The sequence below is a fragment of the Nannospalax galili genome, unplaced genomic scaffold (genome assembly GCF_000622305.1).
Source record: "Nannospalax galili isolate Female #2095 unplaced genomic scaffold, S.galili_v1.0 scaffold485, whole genome shotgun sequence".
Classification (NCBI taxonomy): Eukaryota; Metazoa; Chordata; class Mammalia; order Rodentia; family Spalacidae; genus Nannospalax; species Nannospalax galili.
In genome coordinates, this window is record NW_008354534.1 from 3,878,311 (window position 1) to 3,893,668 (window position 15,358).

General features: G+C 40.2%; 1 protein-coding gene across 17 annotated transcripts in view; it reads right to left on the reverse strand.

Annotated features, from left to right (window-relative positions):
* Erc2 (ELKS/RAB6-interacting/CAST family member 2) overlaps nucleotides 1-15,358 on the reverse strand; it is a 1,070,830-nt gene that overhangs the window by 664,459 nt on the left and 391,013 nt on the right. For all 17 annotated transcript variants that reach the window (XR_001872873.2, XR_003846883.1, XR_003846882.1 and 14 more), the window contains exon 5: nucleotides 9,957-10,112. Coding sequence is in view for 14 of the 17 variants with exons in the window: in XM_008851846.3 (XP_008850068.1) it covers nucleotides 9,957-10,112 (156 nt within the window). In the remaining 3 variants the exon portion in view is untranslated. The remainder of the gene's footprint in view (nucleotides 1-9,956; nucleotides 10,113-15,358) is intronic.

A 15,358-nucleotide genomic window follows, 5' to 3' on the forward strand; every position in this document is an offset into this window, starting at 1 on the left:
GGGATGGTTCAATATACGTAAGTCAATAAATGTCATAAATCACATAAATGGGCTCAATGACAAGAACCACATGGTCATTTCAATAGATGCAGAGAAGGCCTTTGACAAAATTCAACATGCTTTTATGTTTAAAGTTCTAGAGAGAATTGGACTTGAGGGAACATACCTCAACATAATTAGTGCCATATATAACAAACTCACAGCCAATATCATTCTAAATGGAGAAAAACTGGAAGCATTCCCATTGAAATCAGGAACCAGACAAGGCTGCCCACTATCCCCACTTCTCTTTAACATAGTACTTGAAACTCTTGCAAGAGCAATAAGACAAGAGCAGGAAATTAAAGGAGTAACAATTGGAAAAGAAGAGCTCAAATTATCCCTTTTTGCAGATGATATGATAATATATCTAAGGGACGCCAAAAATTCCACGCTCAAACTCCTAGAAATTATTAACACATTCAGTAAAGTGGCAGGTTACAAAATTAACCTACAAAAGTCTATAGCCTTTCTATATACCAATGACAAGCAGTCAGAGAAAGAGCACAGGGAAACCCTCCCATTCACAATAGCCACAAAAAAAATAAAATACCTTGGAATAAACCTGATCAAAGACATTAAAGAGCTCTACAAAGAAAATTTTAACTCTTTAAAGAAAGAAATTGAGGAAGACATCAGAGGATGGAAGGACCTCCCATGCTCATGGATTGGAAGAATTAATATTGTGAAAATGACCATCCTACCAAGACATATTTGGGTCTTCAATGCAATGCCAATCAAAATCCCCATGACATTTTTCACAGAATTGGAAAAACCATCCTAAGATTCACATGGATGCACAAAAGACCTTGGATAGCCAAAACAACCCTGAGCACTAAGTGCAATGCTGTGGGATTACTATACCAGATATTAAACTGTACTACAGAGATATAGTCCTAAAAACAACATGATACTAGTACAAAGTAGACCCATGGATCAATGGAACAAAATTGAAGACCCAAATATGAGTACATGCAATTTCAGCCACCTGATATTTGACAAAGGGGCCAAGAACATTAACTGGAGGAAAGACAGCATGTTCAGCAAATGGTGCTGGCAAAACTGGATCTCCACCTGTAGAAGAATGAAACTAAACCCCTATCTTTCACCCTGCACAAAAGTCAACTCCAAATGGATCAAAGACCTCAATGTAAAGCCTGAAACTCTGAAACTGTTAGAAGAAAACATGGGCAACAACCTACAAGACATAGGAATAGGAAAGGATTTTGTAAACCGGACATCAGTTGCCCAGGAAACAAGGTCAAGAATCAACAAATGGGACCACATTAAACTAAAATGCTTCTGTACATCAAAAGAAGCAACCAAAGAAGTAAAGAGCAAACCCACAGAATGGGAGAAAATCTTCACCAGCAACACATCTGACAGGGGTTTATCCCAATAGAGGGATGCTTTTGGAAGCCCTTGTCAAGAAATTCTAGTGGACTCTCATATGAACTTTTGGAAATTTCCCTGTTCTGACTTTTTACTAGCTCCCTGTCTAGAACTTGTAATGCGAATTACTCCTGCCTTACTTCTCCTTCACATTTCCTATTCACCAGTCAAGGACTTTCTTTTCCCCCTAGAGATAAGAGTTATGTAATTTTGGGGGTCTTTTAAGAATAGACCCACTGAAGGGGTACTCCAATTGCCTCACCCTGTGTCTCTGTTCAGCATGGAAGAAGCCAGAGTGATCTGCATCCCAAGTCCCTATGCACAAGTTGGGTAACCTCTTCAGAGGATGGTGTGATAAGAATAGGAGGTAGGAATTGGGTAGGCAGTTAGGGTAAAAAGACCCCAAAGAAAAGTAGCCAGTTTCTTGGCTAAAAGTCACAACATCCTTGGGCCTCTTAGCAACCTACTCCATTCCAAACGCCAAAAATGTCTAAAATATTTAGGAGCTTTTATCTAATCCCTACAAAAAGCCCCATTAAAAAAAAAAGAAGAAAGAATACATAAAGTTATGAGAGAAAAGTCATGGGGAGATATGGGAGGAGTTGGAGAGGAGGGAGTGGGCATGGATTTGATCAAAACACCTTATATGCATGTATGAAATTCTCAACAAAATAGTTTTTTTAAGTTCTGAATTCTTCACAAACTCACTAACCCTTGTTATCACCTTTTTAATTGTAGTACCCCATTGTAACCTGAATGACTAATGGTAAAGAGTATATATTTCTTTATATGTTTTCCCAGACTTCGTGGCCATCCATATAGCATTCTGGACAAGTGTTCTAGGTGCTCTTTTTAGGGACTTTTTCTTCACCTCTGAGATTCTGCTCTTCCACCTTGATACAGATACACAGGTTTCTCTGTATGCACCCTGCTCCTGGTAGCCTGGTCTTCCCAGATCTATAGGTATCATCAGTTTTGGAAAATCTGCAGCCTTTATCTCGTCCAACATGGCTTCTTCTGCATAGTTGACTCCGCCCCTCTTTGCCTCCCTCTCCCTCAGGAGCTGTGATTACATCCACGGAGACCTTTTCTGTCCTCTATGTTCCTCTTCGTCTTTCTTTTCTCTTTTATTTCATCCACTCTGTTTCCTTGTTTATTAACTCTTCTGCTGTGGCTGTTCCAATGTTAAACTACCAGCTAAGCTTTGAAATTTCTGTTTTTATATTCTCCCATTTCTAGCTATTTTATTTGGTTATCTTTAAAACTGCTTGATATTTTTATAGTCTCCTGCTTGTTCTTCATATTTTTAGCCACTTCTTCTGTTTATTTAACCATTAAATATACTTAATCCATATTTAGTTCTTTGTCTTGTAACTGTAATTTCGGAAGCCTCTAACTTCTGGTCCTATTGTCTTTCCTATAGTTTTTCTTGCAGACTGTGTTTATTTTGGTATAGTCACATTTTTTACTTTTATCTGGTGATATACATGAGACCGATGTCTGTCATGTGATCATTCAGACCATTTGCCTCTGCCAACCTAGGACCCTTTAAGCTATACCCCCCATTTGAAAATTCTGGATCATCTCACACAGCACATCCAGATACACTTGATCCAGCTATGGTTATGTAGTCTCAGAACTTGTTCAGACTTCTCTTGGCTCAAAATTTTGAAAGAGATAGTTTTTTTCATAGAACTGGGGAGAGTGGAGTAGGAGCTCACGCTTAGTTTACTCGTGCTTGAATGTAACGATCTGGAATCCTGACTTTGTGTGATGCTGGCAATAGGGTTTCTGTGAGATACCTCACTTGAATCAGCCCCACCTGTCTCTTTTCTCCAGCGTCCTTGAGACTATGGAAACGGAAGCTTGAGTCTATTCATCTGATAAATGACAACGTGAATAAATAACCTGTGCTCTATTACAACACAAGTTCCAATGGCTTATTTTTGACCCTTGAGATTTCTCAAGAGCCCTTACACAGTTTTTAATGTTTAGTAAATACATTTCGTTTAGCAATTTGTTGTTTTCAGCATCAAACATTGACATAAACAATACCTAAGTTATTGCTAGAACTGCTGGGCATGAACAGAGTGCTATGCACCACAGAAAGTGATACCTCTCTTCAGAAGGGTTCAGGTTGCATCTCTTAGAAGGTCAATGTGAATCATTAGTTTTGTCAACTTGTCTCAAAGTACAATCACCTCTGAAGGGAATCTCAATGAGGAATAGTGTAGATCGGGTCGTCTTGTGGGCAGACCTGAGAGGGATTTTCTTAATTGGGTTAACTGATGTGGGAAGACTCTTCCACTGTGGGTGGCATCACTGCCTAGGAAGGGGCCTCTGAACTGTGTGAGAGTGGGGAAAGCCAGCTGAGTCCAAGCATGAACACATTCCTTCTCTTTCTGCTCTTGACTGAGGATGTGACTAACTACCTTTGACTTCCTTGCAGTGGTGGACTGGAACCTGAAATTGGGTGCCAGATAAGCCCTTTCTCCCCAAAGTTGCCTTTGGCAGGGGATTTTATCACAGCAACCAGAAGAGAAACCACAAGAATAGATATGAATGGAAAACTCAGACATGAAATCTCACTAGCAAGAAGTCATAGGACATCAGGGAGCAAACAGGCTTCATTCAGCTCACCAAATCTAAAGGATTGATAGGGAGCTGAACAGAAAATAGTCTTGAGAAGGACTCTGGGTCTGCTTACAGGCTCCTGGGAGAATCTCAGCTCCTTTCCATGTGCCCGTGAGCCCAGTGAGCAATGCACAGGTGAGAGCAATGCAGGGCGCACAGTACTACCTTAGCATTGAGTGAACCCTGAGTTCACACTCATATCTGTGTGGAACAGAAGTAAAAAGTTCCCTCTCCCAGATTTCAAGAATTTAGGACCATCTTCCAGCTTCTTACCAGAACAGCAATCAATCTTTTCTTTAAGTTCAGCGGACTTGCAAGTTATGTGAGCTGTGTGACAACCCAGCACAGGGGCACAGCCAGCACTAATTTGGCCTGGATGGTTCAGGATAATTACCTGAGCAGTGAAGCCAGCTGCTTCCATTGGTGGGTCACTTTTGCTGTCACCAGCAACATTACCACGTTGAACATCTTTGACAGACACATTCTTTACACTGAAGCTTACGCTGTTCCCAGGAAGAGCTTCACTCAAAGCCTCATGGTACATTTCAACAGATTTAACTTCAGTTATGATGTTGACTGGAGCAAAGGTAACCACCATGCCAGGTTTGAGGACACCGGTCTCCACTCTGTCCTCAGGGACAGTACAAATACCACCAATTTTGTAGACTCCTGGAGGGGCAGTTGTAGAGGCTTGTGAGTTGGACGAGTTGGTGGTAGAATGCAGTCCAAAGCTTCCAGCAGTGTGGTTCCACTGGCACTGCCATCCTTACAAGTGACCTTCCGCCCCTTGAACCAAGGCATATTGGCACTTGGCTCCAGCATGTTGTCACCACTCCATCCAAAAATTGCCACAAATGCTACTGTGTCAATCTGGTGATGAAGCCATTGTTGACATGGTTCCGGGCAAGCCTATGTGTGTTGAGAGCTTCTCTGATTATTCTCCTCTGGGTTGTTTCGCTGTTCGTGACATGAGGCAGACAGTTGCTGTGGGTGTCATCAAAGCCATGGACAAGAAGGCTGTTGGAGCTGACCAGGTTGCCAAGTCTGCCCAGAAAGCTCAGACGGCTAAATGAATATTATCCCTAATACCTGCCACCCCAGTCTTAATCAGTGGTAGAAGAACGGTCTCAGAATTGTTTGTCTCAATTGGCCATTTAAGTTTAATAGTAAAAGACTGGTTAATGATAGCAATGTATCATAAAATCTTCAGAAGGAAAGGAGAATGTTTTGTGGACCTTTTTTTTGGTGTGTGTGTGGGTGGCAGTTTTAAGCTATTAGTTTTTAAAATCAGTACTTTTTAATGGAAAAAACTTGACCAAAAAAATCTGTCACAGAATTTTGAGACCCATTAAAACAAGTTTAATATGAGAGAGAGAGAGAGAGAGAGAGAGAGAGAGAGAGAGAGAGAGTGAGAGAGAGAGAAGTTCCCTCTCCCTGGTACTAACAAGAATGGAATATGAATAAAAAGAGAGCTGGTCAGAATTAGGATTTCCTAAAATGATAAAGGATATTAAGCTCTATTGTAATCAGTAGGATCAGGACTGTGGACCCCGAATCATAGGCAGTTGTGTGGTACTTTGCAGAGTATAGCTGACTCACGTATGAAAGTGATTCCTCTGAAATGAAAGCTCAAACAGCCAGCAGCTCTGATTGTGTAAGAACAGACCATGCTGACAGTCCAAAACCCAATCTGTATAAACTACTACAAATACCAAACTAGAAGGCTGGTGTGAGGCAGCATATGGAGAAAGAAAGGTGTATGAAATCATCTTAATCTGCAGAATGGAGTTAATGGAAGGAAGGGCAGGGCAGGCTCTACAGACACCTAATTCAATAAAAACGGGCTGATGGTGATAAAGCTATTTCAGTCTATAAATATTAACTAGGCAGTCACTTCAAATAGCTTTCAGACTATCACTACCATGAGGTAAATTTTAAATAAATATTTATGCAGACAATAACTGGAAAAGGCTTTTCTGAAGGGAATACAGTTATATGGTAAAAAAAAATATTTTCAAAAAAATATGGCTTTTTCTTCTTTTAGAGTCATAAAGCCAATAAAAATGGAAAGTGATGCAATCAAACATGCACGGGAACGGAGGCCAGGGAAGGCCTCTCTGTGATAGCCAGAAGAAAAGCCCGTCGGAATTACGTCACCTGCTTCATATGAAGTTCATGTGGACATCAGGCACACTTCATCCTGTCTGACAATCATTCTCCCATTTATGTCTGTGACACAGCCAGCACCCTGAAAAACCCACTCTGCTTCTTTTTCACTGCAGATGCGGCCCCCATGTCGAGAAAGTGATATGCTTATTATCAGACAGTTTGGCTTATGAGGTTTCTAAGCCATTAGGGGTTTATAAGAAAACGTGCTACAAATTCAAATAAAGGGAGAGATCTAAAACAGCAGAGTGGCTTCTCTGGCAAATGCTGAAAACAGAAGAATGGCTAGTGTAGAATACCCAAGTCCGTGAATGAAGACTGTGTTAGGCTATGAGCAGAGCCTTGTATAACATGGGGTTGCCATCATTTTTTTGGAAAAGCAATTATTTATATGGTATGTTCCATTCTCAGAGGTTTAATGAGGCTTCTGAAAGTAACCTGTGCTTTCCACAGCCTCTTAGATTCAGTTCTCATACTCTGAGTGAGTCCTCAAAGTCTTTGGAGGAAGGGTAGGAGCTGGAATCTCCAACAAGACTTTGTTGCACAGAACAGGAGGTCTTTCAAAGAGCCCTGGTTCTCAGGATCGATGTTCACATGCCAAAGAACTTGCCAGATGCAGAGATTTCCAGGCTAGCTAGCTATATCTGATACTCTAGCCTTCACACACAGCCTGAAATTCTGAAACTCTGCTTCTTAGGTTACGTATGTATGTATGTATGTATGTATGTATATATGTATGTATGCATACAAGCGTTTTGCTTACATATATGTAAGTGCACCTATGTCATGCAATACCCACAGAGGTCAGAAGAGGGTGTAGGATCCTTTGGAACTCAAGCTGTGGATGATTTTTAGGCACCACATAGATGCTGGGAACTGAGCCTGGGTCCTCTCCAGAAGCAGCCAGTGCTCTTAACTACTGAGTTCTTTTATGTTCAACAGCTCATCTTCTACCCTCCCCCAAAATATCATGGGATATAATATTTACAAAAACAATTTATATCTTCACTGCCACTCAGTTTAATCACAGAGCTTTCTAGAGGCCCTCCAGTTCCAACCACTTCCCCAGGATCAAAATAGGGGCACACAGCCGTCTACACAGCTATTTAAAATATTTCCCTCCAACCCACAGGCTTCAACTGTTGTAATCATTATTACAGACAGCCTTAGAAAGAGAATCCTGCTCACATCTCACAGCAAGAGAATTAAGAAAAATCAATAAAATGAGCAATAAATATTATGGTTCAATCCAATAAGAACACACTTTCAACTGAGAAAATATAAAAACTGACTCTTACTAGTAGATTTTAGCTAATGTTTGCTAATGTTTATTAGTCTACAAGAAACATCTTCATGTTGTTTATGTTTTAGAAAAACATTTTCACCTTGGTCAGTTTAACTATAACATTAGTCCATCATCATTATTATATATGGTCATACTTCTTCAAGAATAATGTTCACAATTATTAGTCGCTTTTTTGAGCCAGGCCCTTGAACTGCATGACCCTTTTTAACCCTTGTCTAATCCTTGTGAGTCCCTCTCTAAGTCTGGTAGTGTTACCCCATTTTATGTCATGTGGGTGGGTGACTTCAGCCACTCCCCCGGGGTCTCCCAGCTAGCAAAGGGAAAACTAGAGATGGACCTGAGTCGCTCAAGTCTTCCGTCTGCCTTCTTCCCACCTCACTCCACCTCAAGGCCTCCTCAAGCATTCTTTGGTTCAAACTGTTTCTGGAACCCTTAAAAGTAGCTAGCCATAAACGTTAAGTGGAACGCGAGGATGATGGTCTCTCCGACAAATGTGGCTAGCAGCCATCATGACTTGCTTGCTGAAGACCATGTAAATGCTTTAGTCACCTGGACAGAGTCCCTGATGCAGGGTAAGGTTTGCCGATTTCATGGCATTCTCAGCTGTGGAAGTTGCTTGAACACTCAATCAATCTCCCACTGTTAAATGACAGAGGCAAGACAAGCTTAATCAAAAACAGTACTATCCCCCAACTGCCTGAACTCACTCATAGCTCTACCTCTGCTTTTCCAACCCATAGTGGCTTGGGCACTGTCTACAGGTCACCCTAGAACTATGCTTGTCATACTACAGCTCAGCTCTGAGAAAGGACTGCAAGAAAAATAAAGAAAAAAGAAGGCAGACGTGACACGGAGGCCATTTGTATTGGCAATCCCTGGAAGGAAGCGGCTACATTCAGAGCACTGGGCATTCCACTTCTGATACCACCAATCTTTGATCCCCATTTTCAAGTGTAATTTTAATGCTTGTATTGGAAAGTTTTCAGAATAAGCATACATAGTATTTTATTTTACCTTGCAGAAACACACATGCACATACACACATACATATGTGGGAAAAGAAAGGCTAGATATTATTTCTTCCATATAATCTGTAAGCTCTAGAAAGACTACGCGTGTGTTCAGAAGTGAGAGCCTTTGTTCTCCCCTCCCCTGCTGCTTTCTCTAACACGGGAGCAACGAGTATTTTTAAAAGACTTCAAAGTAGTAGAAAAAGAAAAAAAATTAAATTAATGATTTGTTTCAAAAGCAAAATTATTTAAACAGAGGAATAGATAAAAGCATCTCAGAGTCTCAAAAGACCTAGTTTTGAGCACTCATAAATTTAGTAGTTATGCACATGTAAAAATAATTTCAGGTACTCCATCCACCGAGAGAGCAAAGTTTAATTTTAAGAAACAAAAGCAAGAGTGGCATAAACTAACGGAGCACAGTACTCTAATAACGTTTTCAAAATACTGAACAGCAACTAATAATAATAACAATAATGCCTGATGCTTTTTGAGCGCTTGCAGAGATCAGACAAGAGCTGACTACCTGCTTTAATCTGATAAGCTTCGAATTATCAAAGCGGCCCAGTGACAGGCTGCTTTTCTCCTTGTTTCACAGCTGAAGAAACAAGACTTAGAAAGGTTGGCTAATGTGACGAAATGGAAGCATTGAAGCTTAAAATTTTTTGTCTTATGCTAAAACCAAAATTAATATCATTGAAATGTGCTAAATTGACTTGTACGAACAGCACCTTCTGGAGAAAAACATGGCTTAGGGATGGGCAAGAAACTGAGCTGCATAGCAGCTTAAAACAGCATGCACAAGACAAAGCCCAGCACAGGGGGAGGTGGGCAAGAAGGCCCAGTGCTAGCTGAGGATCTACTGGCATTTGATAGCTGCTGGGAAAGGAAGAGTCAGTTTTAGGGACAGGACACCAAGTAAGCTGACCAGGCTCCAGGGAATGCTCACACGTGGAGGGCATTTGAGGAACACAAATTAACTCTGTAGGCCTTAAAAAAAAAAAAAATAGAGGACATTAAGTTGGAGGGCAGCAGGGAGAGAGTCTAAATATGATCAAAATACACGATAGGAAATTCTCAAAGAATCAACAGAAATATTTTTAAATTAAAACTAGCAAATATAAAAACATTTTTAAATTAAAACTTCCACTAAAAATGTGGAAGAGAAAAGAGTAAACTACATATTAATCCCTAGGATAGAGGGACCATCCTTGAATTTCACAGAGTAGAAATCCCACCAACATTTTCCTCTGATCCCCTTTAAAACCTTTATCTCTGAATTTAAAATTTCCCACACTCTTCCTTCTTATACATAAAGCAGATTATGCCAGTCTTTAGAAAAGGATATACGTACACCATAGCTTTCTAGTCACACTGAGAATAGACAAGGCTGTAACTCTGAGCCATACCTTGGTCTTCATAAACTTGGAGTGACTCTTGTACACCTCAATCTGTTTGATCTCTTCCTCACGGTCCTCAGTGTTGAGCACACCATTGGCCTTCAACATCTGGATCTCATCCTCAAGATCCCGTATGTTTCGCTCCAATGAAGCGATTTTTGTGTCCTGTCGGTAAGAAAGACAGAAAAAGAAATTTGTTCTTGTTGTTTTTTCATCATTGTCAAAACAAAATTTAAGAAAGAGTGAAGTGATACATTAACTGCAGAACTAGCCTCGGATTTGAGGTGTATGTTTTCATTTCTGAGGCTCATTTGTAAGGTGGCTGTCTGAACGCTCAATGACCATCATGTGTCCACACAATACAGAGAGTAAACCACACGTGTTCCACTAATGTCCCCAAACCAAATTCCAAACAACAGTGATTGGAAAAAAAAATATTGTAAGTGATCAAATTTGTTGTAATTTGGGATACAGTTAACCAGGGTACATTTCTTTGTAGTCCACTTATAAGCACAAATGCAGTTTGTTCATGTTTGTGTGTATACTCTGTGGCTGCTTTTACAAGGCATGTTTGGAATTTGACTCTAAGAAGGCAGGAAATTCAAACCTACTAATGGAGAGGAGGATTCGCATCTGAAATACAGGCATAAGTGAAATTAAATAACTGAATCCTGACTTAGTATGACTGATACGCTAAATATTGAAAATTTATAACAACTGGAAATAATATATCACAACATCATGATTTATTTGGCGAGCAGTCAGGTCCCTACGTGACAAAAAACATGACTACCTCACAAGCCATCTCTGACCTATTGATTTACAGACCCCCAAAACTAGAAATATTACATTCAGATGTGGGATTAATTGAGAAAAAACACACAGTGACAGACTGTATACACGAGAGTGCAGAACAAGAAAGGATGCTTTAGAAAGTATAGACGACAGGACTCTTACAGGGGAGTCCGACAAACAGCAAAAATCCACTGCCCTAGCTTCCAGAAGGAGACACAAAGCAGCCAAAGTCTGCTTTAGGCCTCCTACTGCCACCATCTACCTGCCATTATATTACAAACAAACAAGGTGCCTGGGTCAAATTTGATGTCGAATATTAACGAAAATTAGCTAATAAGTCTCCTCTAATTAACTTACTTTTTTAAGAACCTGAAAGACTAATTCTAAAAGTAAACACAACACATGGCTCTTCTGTTACTAATTCAGTTTTTTAAATGCTACGCCAAATTTGCATGCCCTCTCTGTGGCTACTGTCTATTTTGCTCTTCTATACCACATGTCCAGGGCTACCTCATGTGGCAGTATAATAGCAATTATTATTATAATCAGCGATGTAATGATGAACACAGAAGGAAGCAGAAGAGGCTCAAGCACCACCGGGCTCTAGAATGTGGCCAGAACCAAGTACTCCCGATACGGTAGGCATGCCCCTTAATTCTCGGGAAAATCCATGAAGGTAAAATGAAAAGACTGAAATTTTCAAAACTCTAATGAAAACCCACATCTTGTAGCTTTATTTTTCTTTAAAAGTAGTAAGTATTGTGTTTTTCCAATAATAAAAGCAATATGCTTTAAATTCATTTTAAAAGGCCTACCAAATCTAATCTGTTTCCCACGTGCTCTTGGGTGAGGGTCTGTCTCCTGGCGTATGGCCAACCTATTCACACCAATAAGGAAAACCGACTCTCCCTCTCCCAGTAGCTCTCAGCTGCCAACAGATCCACAGCTAGGGCTAGGGCTTCCTGCTCTCCTCCCCCATCCATGCAGGGCCCCACTCTGTCTTGGGTTTCCACAGGTCTATGCATGTTGTCATAAGCATTGTGGGTTCACATGTGTAGCTACTGTGTGGTGTCCAGACAACACAGTTTCCTTATGGTCATCAACCATCTCTGGCTCTTACAATCTCCCCCCCATCCCTGCAATTATCTCTGAGCCTTGGGAGGACGGAGTGTGATACAGGTGCCCCATTTAAGGCTGAGCACTCTGCAGTCTCTTATTCTTTGCAAGCTGACCATTTGGGGGAGAGGTCTCCATGTTAATCATTGTTCGCTGCCAGAAGAACCTTCTCTGGTGAGGGTTGAGAGATGCATTCAGTCTATGGTTTGATAAGGAAGCTCTAGGAGAAAAATACAAGGGGAGGTACAAAGTGACTCGTTTCAGGGCTGAGTTACAAAAAAGAAGAGGCGGAGGAGAAGCAGCAATGCAGTGATTAAGAGTATGAACAAAACCTCTCAAGTTCATAATAATCTTCTAAAGTGAGAGTCATTTTAATCAACACATTTTCCTGACTATAAAACTGAGACATGCTCAAGGCTGTTAAGAATCTGGGAAATTATACAATTATGATTAATGTTTTTAGTGATTCCCATGCAGACTTAAGATTATATAGTTACCCTAAAATATACCAAAAAAAATTAAAAACTACATGCTGAGGACATAGCCCAGTCCATAAAGCACTTGTCTTATAAGCACAAAGACATGAGTTTGACCCTCTAAGTCCACACGACTAGGCATGATGGTGGGGACATGGAGACAGTGGCTCACTGTGCAGCTCGCTGACTAGCCAGCTTATTCTACTTGGTGAGCCCCAGGCCAGTGAGAGATCCTGTTCTGAAAAACAAGCTGGATGACACCTAAAGGACACCACCTGAGGTCGTCCTCTGGCCACTACATCCAAGCATGCACATGTGCACTCTCATGTGCCCACACACTTGTACCCACACACATACACATAAAAAATGCTGATCAACTATACAGATTCCCTCTGTTGATACACAAATTGGCATTGATGAGACTCATGAGTAGCTAAGTAGAATCATTAAGAGTTCATACAGGCCAGGCATGGTGCCACACAACTTTCATACCAGCACTTAGGAGGCAGAGGCAGGCAAATCTCTGTGAGATGAAGGCCAGCCTGGTCTACATAGCAAGTTGCAGGCAAGCTGGGGCTAAAGGGAGACCCTGATGCAAAACAATGACAATAAGAACAAAAAGAGTTTGCCCAAGCTAAGTACAATCTTTATAAAAGTTTAGCTGTAAGTTAATTGTGGACATAAGAGTCAGTGCCCTTGCTTTTTCTCTTATATAAAAATCTCAAGATTTCAGAACTATGACCACCTTTCTGTCATTAAGGACATATGTGCACACAGCAGTATATTTTCAGTTCTCATATCTTTGACCTTAACTTTTTAATCTGTCTGGTAGAATTTCAGGTCTCAATCATGTAGGCAAGAGAGGAATTCACTTCATTACAAGCCTGCAATTTTGCTCCAAGACTGCCCCTGAGGCTCTAGCTAGAAATGATCATAGCTAACAATTTCTAAATGGATTAGAAAGAACCTTTTCATCCGATGCTCACACAATTAAGGAAAAACCAGAATGGGTCAAAATAGAAAATTCATTACCAGAGCAAAACTTCTAGACCTAAATCCATCTGAGTTGAAAGCTTGACAAACAATGAAACAAAATACTTCTTATTTCAATAATTTTCTTAAATTAGCCACATTTTTCTTTTTCTTTATAAATTTGTTTTTCCTTTAGCCATAGGCTTCTCAAAGTAAAAATGAAAAAGGGATAATAAAAAATAAAACAAATGGAACAAATGGATACTCTGCAAGTATATATTTATTCTATCTTTGTTTATACTTTTGTTTCTATATAAGGAATTCACTTTAAGGGTAACAAAAAATATTTCTAAAATCAAGAACACAGATAAACATAAATGGGTATACACAATTGGAATCTACAGCAGAGGACAGATACAAAGTACAGAGATGTAGTGGGAGTTTGGGTTGTGTCCAAGATATTCAAAGTCAAGCCAGAAAATAACAAAACTGAGTCTAAAAATCAAACAAAAAGGCTGCCTGGTTCCTCATCGCCATCACATCCCCTAACTCCAAGAATCCAGGGAGAAATGTTTTCTTTTATTGCAAAAAGAATCCTTGAGGCTACAATATATGATTGAAAATTCATGTAAGTCTCAATCCTGCTGTGGCTACAAGTGTATATTAGTATTCTCTTTGAAAACAGACCCAAATGCATATGCTCAACAATGCTAAACCATGGTCTAGAATAAAGACCAAAAGTTTCAATGATGACACGTAACATCGTAAAGCACAGAGTTCTGGAAGGCAGAGGATCACTGTACACTGCCATTACCTGAACACATTACAGTTACTACTAATGACTGGTATTTTTAAATACTTTGTTGTGATTTTTCAAACACGTCTTGACTGTTTCACAAATAAACAGACTCTGGAAGCACATACTTTAGATACTTCCTTAGAGACAAGGAAATAAGACACAATAGAGAGTAACCCGTAGTGCCCCCACAGCTTTGTGGCAGGGAGGCAGCAGGGTCAGGTAAGTCTGAGGAAACCTGTTAGAGATATGCAGAGCACATCACCTGTCACAGCTCTGTGAAGTCCTGGGACAAAGTATTCACTCATTTTACCCCAATATCATTGCCTCTAGATGTCATTTCTTTAAAAACTAATTGGGTATGGTTCAATTGGTAAATGCTTGTCCCAAGAACATGGGAACCTGTGTTTGGATCCCCAGGACCCACCATTCAAAGGATGGGCATAGTGGCATTCATCTGTAATCCCAGCACTGGGGAGGCAGAAATAGAAGGATCTCTGGGAATTTCTAGCCAGCAACCTTAACCAAATAAGTGACCATCAGGTTCAATGAGAGACCAGGTCTCAAAAACATAAGGTGAAAAGCAATCAAGGAAGACACAAGACACTGACTTCTGATAATGATAATGTTCAACTTAAATTTAGAACTCAATGAAAAAGCAAAACAATAATTTTGATTTATCAAAGAAAAGCTTTCCACAATTATCTCAATTTAAAATTAGTAGGGCTTGCCCGGCATGGTGGCATACACCTTTGATCCCTCCCGCTCGGATTTCTGTGAGTTCAAAGCCAGCTCAGTCTACATAGAGAGGTCCAGGCTAGCTGGGGTTACAGGGAGACCCTGTCTCAAAAAGACCTAAACAGTACATCAAAGGAGACAACCAAGGAAACAAACAGAAAATCCACAGAATGGGAGAAAATCTTCAACAGTGACACATCTGATAGAGGTTTAATTACCAGAATATATAACGAACTTAAAAAACAGAGAACCAAGACAAGAAGCAACCCAATTGAAAGATGGGCTAAGGAACTGAACAGAAAGTTTTCAAAAGAAGAAGTAAAGATAGCTATGAAACATCTTAAAAGATGTTCAACATCACTAATAATCAGGGAAATGCAAATTAAAACCACTTTAAGATTTCACCTTACCCCAGTCAGACTGGCTAAGATCAAGAAAACAAATGATACCAAATGTTGGAGAGGATGTGGGGAAAGGGGAACACTCATCCACTGCTGGTGGGGCTGCAAACTGGTTCA